Source organism: Protobothrops mucrosquamatus, unplaced genomic scaffold (genome assembly GCF_001527695.2).
Source record: "Protobothrops mucrosquamatus isolate PMUCROS unplaced genomic scaffold, P.Mucros_1.0 scaffold_249, whole genome shotgun sequence".
In the NCBI taxonomy this organism is placed as follows: Eukaryota; Metazoa; Chordata; class Lepidosauria; order Squamata; family Viperidae; genus Protobothrops; species Protobothrops mucrosquamatus.
Genome location: NW_015386325.1, coordinates 23,591 through 39,153, shown reverse-complemented (window position 1 = coordinate 39,153; position 15,563 = coordinate 23,591). Strand labels below are relative to the sequence as shown.

Below are 15,563 nucleotides of genomic sequence, written 5' to 3'. Positions count from 1 at the left end.
AACACACATTCTAGAATCAGAATCTGCCTTTCTGTAACTTAAATCCATTATTCTGTATCCTGCATTGTGTGCTGACATTATCCTTGACTTTCCTTTAGTGATCTTCTTTTAAATACTCAAACAATGCTATAATTTCTCTTCTGTGTTTATTGAAAATTATGTGCATCCAATGAGAGCCAGCTTCGTGTAATGGTTAAGGCATCAGAATACAAGACCATGAGTTCCTTGAGCCAATCACTTTCTCTCAGCCCTAAGAAGGAGGCAATGGCAAACCACTTCTGAAAAACTTTGCCAAGAAAACCACAGGGACTTGGCCAGGCAGTCTCTGAGAATTAGAAAGGATTGAACAGAAGGAAAGGGGGAAAAAGCATGCTACAACTAACTCAATATGTTGCTACTGAAATAAATTAGCATATAGTGCCAATGTTACATTATAATTCTTTTGTGAAAACAATCTCCTTAGGTACCATTTCAAACAGTGTGATGCCTAAATAAAAATAATCCATTTGATACCAAACAACCATATTTCCAGAGGGAAAGCACATTCTACACATATATGAATCATTACGCCCACAAATAATAATGAAAAGCAAGAAATGCTAGAAAACCTGTCAAACTAAAGATGCCAGCAATTATTCAGAGTGATAGGGAGAAATCTCTATGGAAATAAAATTACTGGCAAACATTTGTCATTATCTTCCCATGACAAAGGACAAGCTAACAGTAAGTCAGTGATATTACACATTCTGAATTACTTAAAAGGCTTTTTTTTTAAACAAAACCAAAGGTTTTAAACTAGAGAAGGAATTACAGGACTCTCAAGAAAACGAAACAAATTTATATCACATGAGTTATTCTTGTCTTCACTTTATTCTTGTAAGAATAGTACAAGCTTCAATTCAAAGATAAAGAAAAGGTTTTCCTAATATTATTTCAAGCCTGACTTGAGAAAAGACGCTTAAAGGACTACTAAGCTGTGGAAAGATGAGTAGAATTTATTTCTGCCTATTCATGGAAAGGATCAATTGGATGGCACTGGCAATTAATTTTTTTATTAAAAGTTTTACGAAGAGCACAAAAATTAACGCAAACTATTAAAGAGTAAAAAAAGAAAAATGCAGAAAGAACAAAAAGAAGCTTCCAGTTTCCTTTGCATTAAATGTAAGTATAATGGCAAAGTTGCAATTCTGTGATCATAAGAAAGCTCACTCTTTTCTATTATTCATTTTTTTCTAATTATCAAAACCACAAATCTTAAATGCATTTTGTTCTGTTTCATGCAAGCAATCTATAAAGCATTTCCAGTCAACCATAAATGTAGATACTGGGGGGGAGGGGGGTTCCCTCTAAGATAGCACTGGCAATTAAGGAGAGTAAATGATGTTTCACCAAGTTTCCTTTCATCCAGTGGCCTAATGTTAATAGGCTCCAAAGGTTTGGGAGATTCTCCAAAACAGTACTAAATATCATGTGACAACTGTGAAGCATAGATCCCACGTCTAGCTATACTGAATCAGTAGTCTTTCCATTCATAGAAGAGTTCTACTGAATATAACTCTGGACTTCCTGGTATAAACCTAAAAATGGAATGGTAAGGAAGAGGTAGATAGAGTTTGCCAGTTGGAAACCATGTCTCCAATTCTTACTGCTATCACATGACCAACAGGGCAGGCATGCTCCATGCCCCAGATTCCCTCTATTAAGTAATATCATCTAACGGGACCCCTAAACGTGTTGTAGTTCTACCATGTTAAATGGAATACCTCCTAAGATTTGGTAGGCTGGGCCAGGCTGTTAGGCAAACACATTTTGATATTTGTCGATGAAGAATCTCAGTCATCCAGGTAAAGTTGTCTGAAGGTTGAGTCATGACAACTGGACTTATTTTTCTTGTTAGTTTGAGACATTTCACTGCTCATTCAAGGAGCTTCATCAGTCAGAGTAAGTTAGGCAGAGAATCTTCATCAACATATTGCAATACACTTTAGGAAGGAAAACAGAGGTTGGTGCAGGAGGAGTTGGTACATTCCAATGACTCTCGGACTAATTAATTTGCTCTGACTGATGAAGCTGCTTGGATAAGCAGCTAAACATCTGAAAATAACAAGAAAAATAAGTCCAGTTGCCATGACTCAACCTTCAGACATTTTGATATTGTAGTTACATGTTTTCTGAATCTCTCAGAATGCCATATGTCGCTTTTAAATTATTATTTTTTATTTTAAATTATTGTTAGAATTGGGTGTCAAATGGAGGCCATATAAATAAATAAAATGTTCAAATTACTTAACACTGAAGTACAAAAATTCAAATAAGTGTACTAGATGTATATTCAATTTACTTTATATTTTGCTCTTCAATTGGAAATTAATTCTACATTAGGGTAAAATAGCAAAGTTATTGATGAAAGATTATTTTCTAATATCTATCTCTAAATTTAGCAGTCAACAATAAATTCTATGAGGGGAAAAAAACTTGACTAAATCATGAGCTTCAAAAAGTATCCGGTTTATGCATTCTTCCTTTGCAAATTTCCTTCCAAGCAGATAAATGTTTAGCTTATCGTCTCATCTAATCAACTAACTCTGTCTCTTGTTAACTGTATTTTAAGTCACATCATAATTTAAACTAAATGTTTATTAATCTAATGTAATATTAAATATAGTTCCAGAGCTGAACTCAGTAAGTTATAGATAAGTAAAAGTAAAGGCTTCCAAGCTTCCTGGTTGCTTGGCAATAAGATAAGTAGTGTGCTAACATAAAACTACTGCAATTTGTTATTACTCACAAACATTACATTCAATTATGCCCTAGCATGATATGCAAAAGAGCAGGTTACTAACAATATGTGATTGCATTCCCAAACTTACCTGGCTGCCAATTTGGCACTAGGGTACCATGTACTACAGAAATTTATCTAATCCCTTTTTAACTCGCATTTATTATTTCTAACAGTCATGAATCACTCTTCTGCCACAGGCAACACAATGCAATTTTCAGTGGACACCACAGATAGTGTTTCCTAGCAACAAGAACAGGCTCCACAGACAATTTGCAGAGTTCAATTAAACAAAAAAAATCTTTGACACTGTTCATACTGTTTATGACGTCTATTTAAATTTCAGTGGGAATCCTCTGATTTTTACCCTGTAAGACAGGGGGAAAAAATCATTCACAACTAAACCCCATTCATGACTTTTTGGGCCTATTTAAATTGTAGCAAAGCTCTCTGTATGGCAAGAATTCAATGCTGATATCCCATTCTAATCAGTAGAATTTCATTTTAGTCAGTGTCTTCACATAATTCTGCTCATATTTTCATTTTTTTTAAAAAAAGTGGGAGAGAAATTGATACAAAATACAGAAAACAAAATACAGATGTAACCCAGAATGGGACTATTTTACCCTTTATAGCCCAAACTAACTTTACAATAGCATGAATTAATAATTCAAGTATAAAATTCTAATATATTTGTATGGGTCATAATAAATAACTAAAGCCAAAACAGACTACAGCCTATCTGTTCTTTCCAAGTGACCTTCCCTGACATAATTTTTTTCTTAAAATTCCCTATTCAATTAAAACTGTCCAGCCACTGTACTTTGTTAGGAAAACAGGTTCAGCCTTAAAGTAATTTTCTGATTTGCTGTCTAGACTTCTCATATCAAAGATGAAACATAATGTTTGATTGGGCAAAATGTCTACATATGTCTGATTTACGGATGTACAACATTGTTCATGTCCAAATCTGTGGACAGAACAGTTGGTATCTTACGGGTTGTGTGTATTTTTGTGTATTTTGTTCCAGATACAAGCCAAAATGCAGTTATTTTAGACAAAAAGTTTTAGGTGTTCCATTCTTTTTTAGCAGTTAAAATCACTTAACTCAGGGGTTCTCAACCTTGGCAACTTTAAGACTTGTGGACTTCAACTTCCAGAATTCCTCAGCCAGCCATTCTGGCTCAGGAATTCTGGGAGTTGAAATCCACGAGTCATAAAAGAGCCAAGGTTGCCTACCCCTGCTCTAGACCATGGGTGTCAAACTCGCCACGTCATGTGATGTGTCATGACATATCACGACTTTTTTTTGCATTGAATAGCCCTTGAAATAATTCACAGATCTTAGAGAGCCCTTGCCTAAAAGCCACGATTAAAACTCCACAATACAATTCATTTCTAACCTTCAAAATCCATATTTTACAATATTTACAACAACAGCAAAGCAGCACGTGAGCAGTTGAGTCATGGTACGTGAAAATTCTTGCCACTGCACATCCTAGCATTGCAGAGCGTGAGAAGTAAAAAAAAAACTTTATTTCTTTAGTGACCTCTTTCAGAACACGAGGGTTCTGCAGAACATCAGTTAAAAAAGATTGCACTATGCAATAGCTTACTAAATTACTGCTCTTATTTATGTGCTCAGGAACAGTAAACTGAGAATGACTTAAGAGCTGTTTGAAATCAATTGCAAAGAATTATCAGACTAGAACCAACAACCTTCTTCCTGAGATGCTCATGTTCTGATGTACAGCCCCAGCAAATATGAAAATTTGAAACAATCTGTTCTCCCCTTTCAACTAACTCTACCTTTTTTGATGTATTTGGTGAGGCTTTGCAGCAATATTGTACGACCTGCTAGCCCCCTTGCATCATGATTCATTTATATTTGCATTGATTACTAATATTGTGAAAGAGATAAATATATGCCAATCACATTCTTCCACAGATTCAACTGTATCATTCTGCTCTGCACAGGATGAGCACAGGATGGAGAATATTACAAATAGTTAACATCAGATGAAACAAAAAACAGCATCTACAAAGGACTAAAAGAAAAGTGAGTAGATATCAGCTGCCAGAAAATATTACTGAAGAAGCCCTAACATTGTTTCAGCTATTCTCCAGATACCAATTGCTCCAGAGAGAAGGTCTCCCCTTTGTCCAATAAATCCAAACAAATCTGAATAAACTGTTGTTTTATTGATGTATTATGTACATCAATGCACTAATATTGTTTTAGGATCCAATCTGGGTCGGTCACTGGGACCAGAGCAGTGGTGGGGTTCAAATACGTGAACAACCGGTTCTCTGTGTGGATGCCGCTTCCGGAAGTCCATTCTGGGCCTGTGCAACAAAAAATTAGCTACCGGTTCTGCCAAAATGCTGCAAACCGGCTGAATCCCACCACTGGACCAAAGGTTTTGTCTTCCGAGTTTTCAGACTAGTGCTGGAGCCCACCTTTGGGGAACTTCTAATATTGTTTTTATACCAGAAAACATTATTCAAAGATCGTTAAATAAAACAAGAAAAACTGACCCAATTTGGTACTGTTTTCTTGCTAAAGTAAGTACGGATAGCATTCATTATAACTCATACACTCAAGAATCTTACCTTCGGAGACAGTCTTTCTTCTCATCTCTTGTCAGGCAACTATCCAGGTGGTTATTTATATGTAGTTCTTGAACAGGAACCCCACAGACAGGACACTCCACTGAAACATTTAAACATGGCCATATCAGATTGTAAATTAAATCAAAAGAACTTTCTTTGGGGGGAAGAGGGAAGTGTGCAGACATCTAGGTGGATTCTTCTCAAGCCAGTGCCCTCCAGATGTGGTGACGGTGGAAGTGACAGTCCGACATATCCAGAAGACACTAGGTTTGGAGTGATATAATTTCAAAGTTCACCATCAAATGCCGCTTTCCATACATAAGTAATCACCAAACTGAAATTTCAATCTTTTAAGATGAACAAAAGTAGAATAAGATAAATGTAAACTTTCCATTATAAATAATTTAAAGGGTGGCCTCATAATTTCCTATTGCTTTGGAACATGGAGGCCAGCCGAGTAGCAATTTCGCTCAAATAGATGTTTATCAATTTTCACAGAGATTAATAATACAAAACTATAGTAGTGTATTGCTTTTTTCAAATGATAGTATTGTTTCTTTTGTTAAAATTCAAAAGAAGATGAAATAAATACAAGCTCACAACTGGGACTTAAAGGTGATGGTCACCCCTAATGAATGTGTTCCTAGAATATTGAAACCAGAATTATAAAGTCATGTAGTCATCGTGGCTAGTCATTGCAGATGGATGGATTTATACAACTCTTTTAAAAATCCAGCTAAATTAATAGCTATGTGTGTGCATTCACGTGGTTATTTATGCAACCTCTCCCTGCTCATGCAGTCAGAAGAAAGAAAGGTCTTCTTCTTGCCTTACAGACATTACACTTTGCACTATGAACAAACTACAAGTTGAAACATGCCAATGTCAAACAGCAGCATGGGTAATAAGCCATCCTGATATCAAATAATAACATATGCATCGAGCCACTGAACAATCATATAATTTGTATCAGTCATATCACAATATCTGACTCAAGTATGTCATCATTTGCCCCCTCCCTGAGAAACCCATGTCAAATCAAGTTTATGAAAATACTTTTTTTTACACACAGCTAAATCATAACACTAAAATCTGTATAATAGATAAAACTGCAATTCATCTAAAGCAGTGTTTATTGAAGTGTGATCCTAAAACCCGTGGGGAGCCCCCCCCCAAAATCAAAATTACTTGCCAGCCTATGTTGAAAAATAACACAATATTAAAATCCCATTAAACAATCATGAAAAGAACGAATGGCAGTGAATGCACCAATTTTAATTTTTAATGTCGGTAAATATTGATAAATATAACCCATACAAGCAAAAGCTCGTTGGGGGTCCTCCATAACATTTAAAAATGGGAAGAGTTCATGAGAGGAAAAAAGGTTAAGGAACACTGATCAAAAGTAAAAGGCTTCTTCTTTCTTACCATGCTTCTAAAAAAGAAGGGAAAAAGCCCAGAGAAGCTAAGATTTATCATTATATCTGAGAACATCCCAAAAGATCATCCTATGTACACATGGATGCTGCAAGGCTCCACAAAAAATGAACCACTGGCAGAAAAAAAGCAACATTTTTAAAAATGTTATTAAAGTTTATTTTTAATATACTCTTAAATTCTTTATCATCTGACAGGTGCACAGCTTCCCACCTATCAATTAGTTTTGATAAAGTTCATCTTCATTGTGGGGGGGAAAAATCAAATATCACCTAATATATGCTTGGCTTCTGCAAAAGTTTTTTTTATACAGCTATATTCTGCTATATAGATAGATAGGTCATAGATAGAAGAAATTTTGAAAACACTGAAACATTTCATCTTCTATTTTGATCTCAATAAAATGATAAAAATCATTTTTATCTTATTTGTATGTTTTATACTTAATTAAAACGAATTTCCATAAAATCACAGTACTAGAATGCTCCTATGTCAAATTATGTTGGTCATTTGTTTTTGTTTTTCTGGCCATGAGGGGGGGAATAGCTTTATGCATTTTAACTGATAGTATTGCTGATGCATTTTTAATGTTTTACCTTTGGAAGATTAGATTAGGGACAGACTATTATTTGGTCATTGGGAATTGTCAACTTGATGGCACATCAATTAATCAATGTGTAATGTTTTAATTACTTTTGGTTTGTTTTTATTACTTATCCCACAGTAAGTATTCTGAAGTCCTTTCATCTAACTCAGACATGTCAAACACAAGGCCCGGGGGCCAGATGCGGCCCGCGAAGTGGTTTTATGTGGCCCGCGAAGCCATCCTGGAAACAGTGAGGGAACAGCCCCCGCTGCCTGCGCAGGCCGGCCGGGAGGGAGCCAATGTACAATTTTGTGGTGGCTATCTATGCTGAAGCGATTCAGTCTTAGCTCCACAAGGCCGTCTGGAAACAGCGAGGAACCAGCCCCTGCCGTGTCGGCCCCACCCCATGGGTGCATGCTGGGGAGGTGTCACCCTTTGTGAGGAATGAAGAAATGCATCATCACCTGGAAGTGGTCCTGGTCCCACCCCCTTCTGCCAGAGACCCTCAAATCTGTCCCACTCCTGCCCAGGACCCCACAGGCACCATTGACGCGAACGATGTAGAGCTGGCCATGCCCACCCAATAGGCCACACCCACTCCATCCACGCCCACTCAGTAGGCCGCACCCACCCTGGCCACACACCCCCGCCCCACCGAGGGCAACTGCAATGCTGATGCGGCCCTCAATGAAATTGAGTTTGACACCCCTGATCTAACTGGTCAGAAGTAAAATAAATAAGCAAACAGATTTCATTTATAGTTGGCATATTTACTTTAAATATGGAAGAAATCTAGAGAAAAGTGAGTACCAATATTCTTCTAGTTTCTTAACCTTGTGAACTTTAGGATGTATGGACTTTGATTCCCAGAATTCCCTATCCAGCATTCTAGAGTGGCTTAGAAATTCTGGGAGTTGAAGTCTAACACATCTTAAAAGTTTCCAAGGTTGAGAAACACTGCTCAAGTGTTTCATCCATCCCCTGAAGAGAAGCTTATTATATGTTGCAGTAAACACATAAGCTAACACAAAAATATCCACAGTTAACATCAGTGTAGAAGAAACAGTATGAAAAAATAAAATGGTACATTAATATAAAGCCACTTGATAAAAAGCATCCACGAAAGAGGCCTAAAACAAGATGGATCGATGACATCAGCAAGTATTGCAGGCCCAATTGGCAAAAGAAAGCTCAGGACCGTTATTGGTTGGAAACATGGAGAACAGGCCTTCATCCTGCAGTGGGCAGAGAATGGCTAAAATGATGATTAATACAAAGATGAAAATAAGAGGAACCAAATATGTGACATAAATAGCAAAGTGTAGAAAAACGAAGGTACTATTTTGATGTATACAGCAAGATGCCTTACCTTTTGTAACAAATCTTGTAGATGTGGAAGGCATTTCACAATTTCTGATGCTTCCAGTAGGAGCTGTATTTTCTATTTCTTTACCACCTGACTCATAACTTTCTTCTGAGCTACAGGGCTCTTGCTTTATTTTACTATTTTTGTCTTTGTCAGATGATACTAAATGTCTATTTTCATTGACTGGAAAGATATCTGCACATTGCTTTTTCTGTTTTAAAAACAATCCATCTGGAGAGTTCAAAATGTGGCCTTGGAGAGGAGCTTTCTTAGGTAACAGAATTGGAGAAGACACAGATGGAGAATCCAAAACTGCCTGGAACAGCCGCTGTCTAGGAACAAAATACAGAGCTAGATCAATTTACAAAACTATTATGCCTTTTCTTTCTCAGGATTCTTTTCAACATTTGAAAAGGAACAATAGCTAAAACCCAAGCATAATGCCCTCTGGCTGAAGTCCTGCTGAAGATTAAGTGAAAGGATGATAATTAATGTAAGCATCCACAATCAACTGAATACTTATCCCCTTATTTGTAACTAGCATTGGGAGTTGAGATACAAAACCCTTAAACTGCCCACTACTTATTTATATAAAGAAAAGGAAAACTCATCAGTTATCCAAGAATTCTGTAACATTTTTAGAAGAGAGAGTTTGGCTACTCTAAATTCAGATCACTTGACAGAGTCATTGAAACTAGAAAAATGTGGGGTGAGTGGGAGAGAAAAGAATTAAATACAGCTGAGTGCCATAGCAGTTTTTTCACAATCAACAATTTTAGTACAGTATTCTGACACTAGTAAAGTGTACTTTTAATTCCAGAATTTCTATCACAGAATACACTTTATTTTCTTCTACAGACAGTAACTCAATTACTGTCCTTCTTTTTAATGCATTTCTCCAAAATATATTTCAAACAATAGATACTGATCAGTTAATTTAGTATATTTTCAAAGCAATTAACACAGCACATCAGTTATTGGTTGAATATCTACAACTTTGTTTTCTGTTATGCATTTTTCCTATGCATATCCCAGTACATATAATTAACCACAGTCCTCTAATTATGGTAGTTCTCTAAAATCAAGAAATAATTACCATAATATAAAAACAGTCAATTTTGTTTGAGGATGATAGAAAAAGTTTGTATCTACATTCTATATAATTTATGAACAGGTGTAAAGAACTTACGGAACACACAAGGGCAGAGAAACACACAATCCTTAGAGGAGAATTTGCATATATTTTAGGATGCACATAGCCTCTGGCCTATGTATTTAACACTTAATATTAAACATCTCTTATGAAAGATTTGGACCACAAAATTCCTCCTAGGGTGATATGTTACATATTAATTTGAAGACTGCTGCAATTAGTATTACTGAAAGTTGGTTACAAATGCAAATGATAACAAATTCAGAACATTTGGATATAAAATGAAAGCAACATTAAAAATAATTGAATTCTATATAATTTCCATTCCCCAAATCTAAAAACTTTTATGAAGCCATTATCAATGCTCATTCAGACATAATGCAGTAATTCATAGCAAAATGCTCAACCCAAGTATTAGTGGCATAATAAAAGTATTTTTTGCAAAAAATACAAGAACTATTACTGAACTTTAAAAGTTAATAAGTCATACAGTAATACTTAGTGTTGCCTAGTTACAATAAGCTAACTGGTGACATCTAGTGGACACATACTAGGTGCAATTAATTACACTTCATAATAAACCCCAAAAGTAAAAAAGTTAAGCCACAGAAGCAATTATGGTGAATGCAATGTTATTTGACATATTCAATTGATCAAATTAAATGAAAAATTAAAAATAATACATATCTTTTATGACATTTACCAGAGCAGATGTCAAAATCTTCAAAGATACATAGCAAGCACTCCCATCTTTCATCTTTTTCTCTTAGACAGGAGGCTGAAAAGCTGACAAGGCTATGGATCCGTAAATAAACAATGAAAATGTTCCACTGAACCAAAACATCATTTTCCCTCATGAAAATATTGCAACTTCAGAAAAACCAATTACAAACTTAAATCATTTTTTTAAAACAAAACTACCAATGGACCAATTCAGTTATGGCCAGAAGAGCATGGCACCCTTCTCAGAATGCAAAGATGTGAACGGTCCAAAGACTTGTCTAAACTGTACTATTTATGCTAGAATTTAGCCAAGGACAGCTATTGATTTGGTTCTTCTCCAACTCAAAAATATAGAGATTATCTGACCTCCCTGATGTGTAAGATTTATACATATCCATTAAAGAAATAAAAAGATTATAATCCAATATCAAATTGGATAAGAGCAGCACTACTTGACCTTAGCAATATTAGACAAAGCTTTAGATGATAAAATAAAAGTTCCAATAAATCATCTGTCACTCAGACAACTTAGAACAAAGTACCAACTAAAATATTAATGTTGTGGGATTTAAAACATTATTTTCTAAATCATCATTGATTCTCAGGAAATAGAAGCATTCGGATTTAAACACAATTTTGTCACATTTAAAGCAAGCTTCCTATATACCTTCTAAATATAAGCACAATTAAACAAATATATAAAACATAAATAGTTCAAAAGGATGAGAAGAAAACTACTAATGGATAAATGCAGTAATATAATGCCTTTAGAAAGTTAACCATTTATAACTACATGAATTATGAAATATTGTTAATATATTAATGCCAAGTCAGTATATGCCTACTTGTGTCTCTTCATCTATCCATCTATAATTTATATATTGAACCTTCCAGAAACTCTAGGCGGTTTACAAAAATTCTTCGTAAATATTACAAATCTGAGTTATAAACAAACTTCTAATGATCATGCAGAAGCCCTCATTGCTGTTTGAACAAAAATATATTATTATACAGTGATGACTAACTGCCTAATGGCCTTTGGAAAAATGCTATTAAAGAAGCATCAAATTTCATCTCTGAGTGGAGGCCATTTCGAAATACCAAGGATATTCAATAAAATAATAATAATAATAATAATAATAATAATAATAATAATAACAACAACAACAAAAAAAAAAAAAACAACAACAACAACAATAGACCTCTTAGTGATAATTAATGCAGAATGGTTAAATTTTGGTTGGAAGAAGTCATGTAGTGCAGGGGTCCCCAACCCCCGAGCCGTGGACCAGTACCGGGCTGCGGCATGCCAGCAACTGGTCCGCACAAACAAGCAAACCCCCATCTGCGGGATGCAGGCAGCACACAAAACCACGCCCCCCTCCAGTCCGCGGAAAAACCTTTCTCCATGGAACTGGTCCCTGGTGCCCAAAAGGTTGGGAACTTCTGATGTAGGGCTTTAGAAGACACCACCAGCATTTTGAACCAGTGAACTATTGAACACTATCAATAGCTGGTGTATGGCCTTCCACTAAGTGTTATGCATTTGTGATTAATATCTGTTGTGGGTTTTGATTCTAAGAGTAATATCTGTGAGTGACGAGTTAGACTGAGTAAAGATGGCTACTGATTTGGACAGCAAAAGCGACTGAGAATCCCAGGGGATTCAAAGATTTAAAACAACATACAAGAACTATTTGGTAGTAACTTGCTACATAATTATAAATTTGGCTCAACTATATAATCCAAGATTCTATTTAACATTGAGAGATGGGGAAACAGTTTTGTTTGTACTTCTTTCACATCATACATTTTAAATACCACTATTACTTGCAGTCTTGCCATTTACTACAACTATCCAAATTATGACAACTTTTTCTTGATATAAATTTCCTCCAATCTATTGATCATGAGCTTGCTTTGAGCTGCATCATTTTTACTTTTACCGTGGGCAAAATGCACATAGTATTCTACATCCTATGTAATAAATGTCAATATTCATTGTGAGCATAATTAGGATAATTGTGTTCACAATGAATGTTGACAATTTTATTTTCAGTTCTTTTCTAAATCTTTCCCATCGTAGAAGTGATTATTTTTATAACAGCTGAACAATGAGTTGTTTTCTAAGTTCAATATTCTTTTTCTAGTCAATCATTACTACCAGCCAGGTCCTATCAATGTACATTATTAATTTATTTGGCCAGGATACAATTTACCCTCCTGTTTTTTTTTAGTGTTCACTTCCTGACTCTGGTATTCTTTTTCAAGTCTATCCTTTTTGTTTAACTATCTGTTTATTAATGAATTAAAAACTTTTAAAACAAAAAAGATAGGCTTACAAAAGAATGACAAACCGAGGAAGATAACTGAAATCTTGAATTTAGGGACAAGCATCTACCCCACGTTTTCTTCATTACAGACAGATGCACATAATTCATTTGGCTCCCCTTAATTCCACTGTTTAATTTTTGCTACGTGGTTTGTGCAAAAATATGCATTAAAAACATTTTAATTTTGGTATTAAACTAATACTGTATTTCAAAATAGAGACCAACTTTTTTTAGTAGAAAAGGCAAATGTGCAAATAAATAGCCTCATCCATTACGGCCCTTATTTTACTAACTGGTTTCCTGCTCGGTCTATATTTAAAGAAATTCTTAAATATTAATGTTATAGTTCTTAGCCTTTTATTTCTCATTTGCATTCAATATTGTCTACTTATATAGCTCTTGTGTAGCTTTGTTTTGCTTTGCTTTTTTGTATTCATGCAGATAACATGTTCATTTTCTGTGATAACCAGTCAGCTGAATACTCCATCCAAAGGAAAGAAAACGTAAGAGGCTCAGTTTTAATCTGCAGTTTCCCTCTCTCATCTACTAATGTCAATCTCAGTGCTATATGGGAATAGTACCTCTTCTAAATTAACCAAAGAGGTAAATTAGGGAACTGTTGTGCTACTATGATTGTAGTGTTAGGCTTCACAGAAAAAAATAGGAATGTACTAGTGCAAACTACCAGTTAATTGCCACTGTATTTTGGGCATGTCCACTGCTGGCATACAGCCAATATCTCAGCTCTCAAGCTAAAAATGGCTTTCCATTTCCTTGTTCTAACAGTTTCTTAGAAGTCGCATTATACTCACACTGTGACATTTGGTTTATTTGGGTTTATCCTTCTGATCGGCAATATTAAAGCTAGATGAACTTTTAACATTGTAGGGCAATGTGACCTTTAATCACTTATTCTGGAAAACAAACTTCCTTTTACCACTTCTCTCTGAATTAAGATATAATTATGTTGTCTTTCCCTAGCAATTTCCCGTTTACATGTAAATAAAAATTGCTAACACCATGTCACCATTTTCAGTTGGTCCAGCAGCATGTGTATCTTATATTCTGCCTAAACCCATAACCAATTCTTTAAGTTCCACATTTTTGGTATCTAAAAGTTTAACACTTAACTCGGAGGGCATTTTTCTACTATGTGAATAGTTAAGGTCACTTTAATTAAGGACTCTAATATTTATTTTGGAAGTTGCTATATTTTAGCTTGGTAATCATCTTTCAGTAATTGCCCAAAAGGAATTTGATTTCTGGTTATTTAAAGTCGTCGTTGAAGTACAAACATTATTAACCCAAAGTCCCCTTCCCTCTCCATCATTTGGTCATGTAAAGATGACCATATACCGTAGTACCAGGTTTTACATTCCTCTATGTTTCCATCACATGGTAGATATTCAGATAAACAAATAGAAGCTTCTTCAAGAACCACTATCCCATTTTGGTCTAAGTTGTTTCCAAAATTAAAACATAAATATAAATATAGTGCTCTTTCCAGATCATTTTTTAAAAAAAACTTCATTTTCTCTTAGAAACTTCTGAGTTCCTTGAAAGAGTATGATAGATTACTATTTATTCATAGTTTATTTTTAATGCATCCTATCCCATTTTGAGCAATGGGAAACATTTTCATCCCACTCATTGAACATATTTCTGTCCAAAGTAAAAACTGTTTTGGGCTCAATCTCTGTTTGATTCAAGTGCAGACTGTATTTTTCATCTATTCAGATTGTCCCCACATATTCCTCAGTGCCTAACAAATCTTTCCACCCATATTTTTATTATCTTTTCCATGAACTCATGTTTTACTATTATTTTTTATTTTTATTATATTATTATATTTACTATTATTCTCATCTTTCCTATTACCTATCCTTATCTTCTTATGACTATAACTTTGTTGCTTATATCTTACGTTGCTTTTATCTTGTTTTATTTAGTATCCCAGTAAGGTTTATGTTGTTTGCTTAGTTAGTATCCTATGACTATCACTAAGTGTTGCATATTATGATTTATGATGAATAGGTTGTATCTTATGATTTATGATGAATGTATTATGTTGATTATGATCATGATTTATCACTATTGCTTGTATGTACCGGAGACAAATTCCTTGTGCGTCCAACCACACTTGGCCAATAAAGAATTACATTCTATTCTTCTACTTCTATTCTACCTCCAACCCATCCACATATCTTGGTTTTCAAATATCTCATGACTACATGAGCATTAAGATGGTTTGGGAACAGATATCCATCATAACCATTGACTCTAATTCTACATTATTTATAGCAGTGGTTCTTAACCTGGGCGGTACCGCCCCCCAGGGGGCGATTTCATTTTTCAGGGGGGCGATGGAACGAAAAGGGGCGGTGTGGGGGTGATGGAACGAAAAGGGGGCGATAGGGGGGCGATGGAGCGAGATGTTTTGAGCCTTCCCCTGCAGCTCCAAGCATCCTCCGCCATTTGTAGAGAGAGACAGAGAGAGGCACTTGTGCTTCTCTCTCTCTTTCTCTCTCATGTGGATTTGCCCCCTCGCAGGGCTCCTGATTGGCCCTGTGCCC

The 15,563-nt window shown here is 35.3% G+C and overlaps 1 protein-coding gene across 1 annotated transcript in view; it reads right to left on the bottom strand.

The window, feature by feature from the left end:
• Positions 1-15,563, bottom strand: part of RAD18 (RAD18 E3 ubiquitin protein ligase) — a 114,173-nt gene that overhangs the window by 75,499 nt on the left and 23,111 nt on the right. The window contains exons 5-6 of the mRNA XM_015830774.1: positions 8,785-9,113; positions 5,393-5,492 (exon numbers count right to left, since the gene is read on the bottom strand). Coding sequence (XP_015686260.1) covers positions 5,393-5,492; positions 8,785-9,113 — 429 coding nt within the window. The remainder of the gene's footprint in view (positions 1-5,392; positions 5,493-8,784; positions 9,114-15,563) is intronic.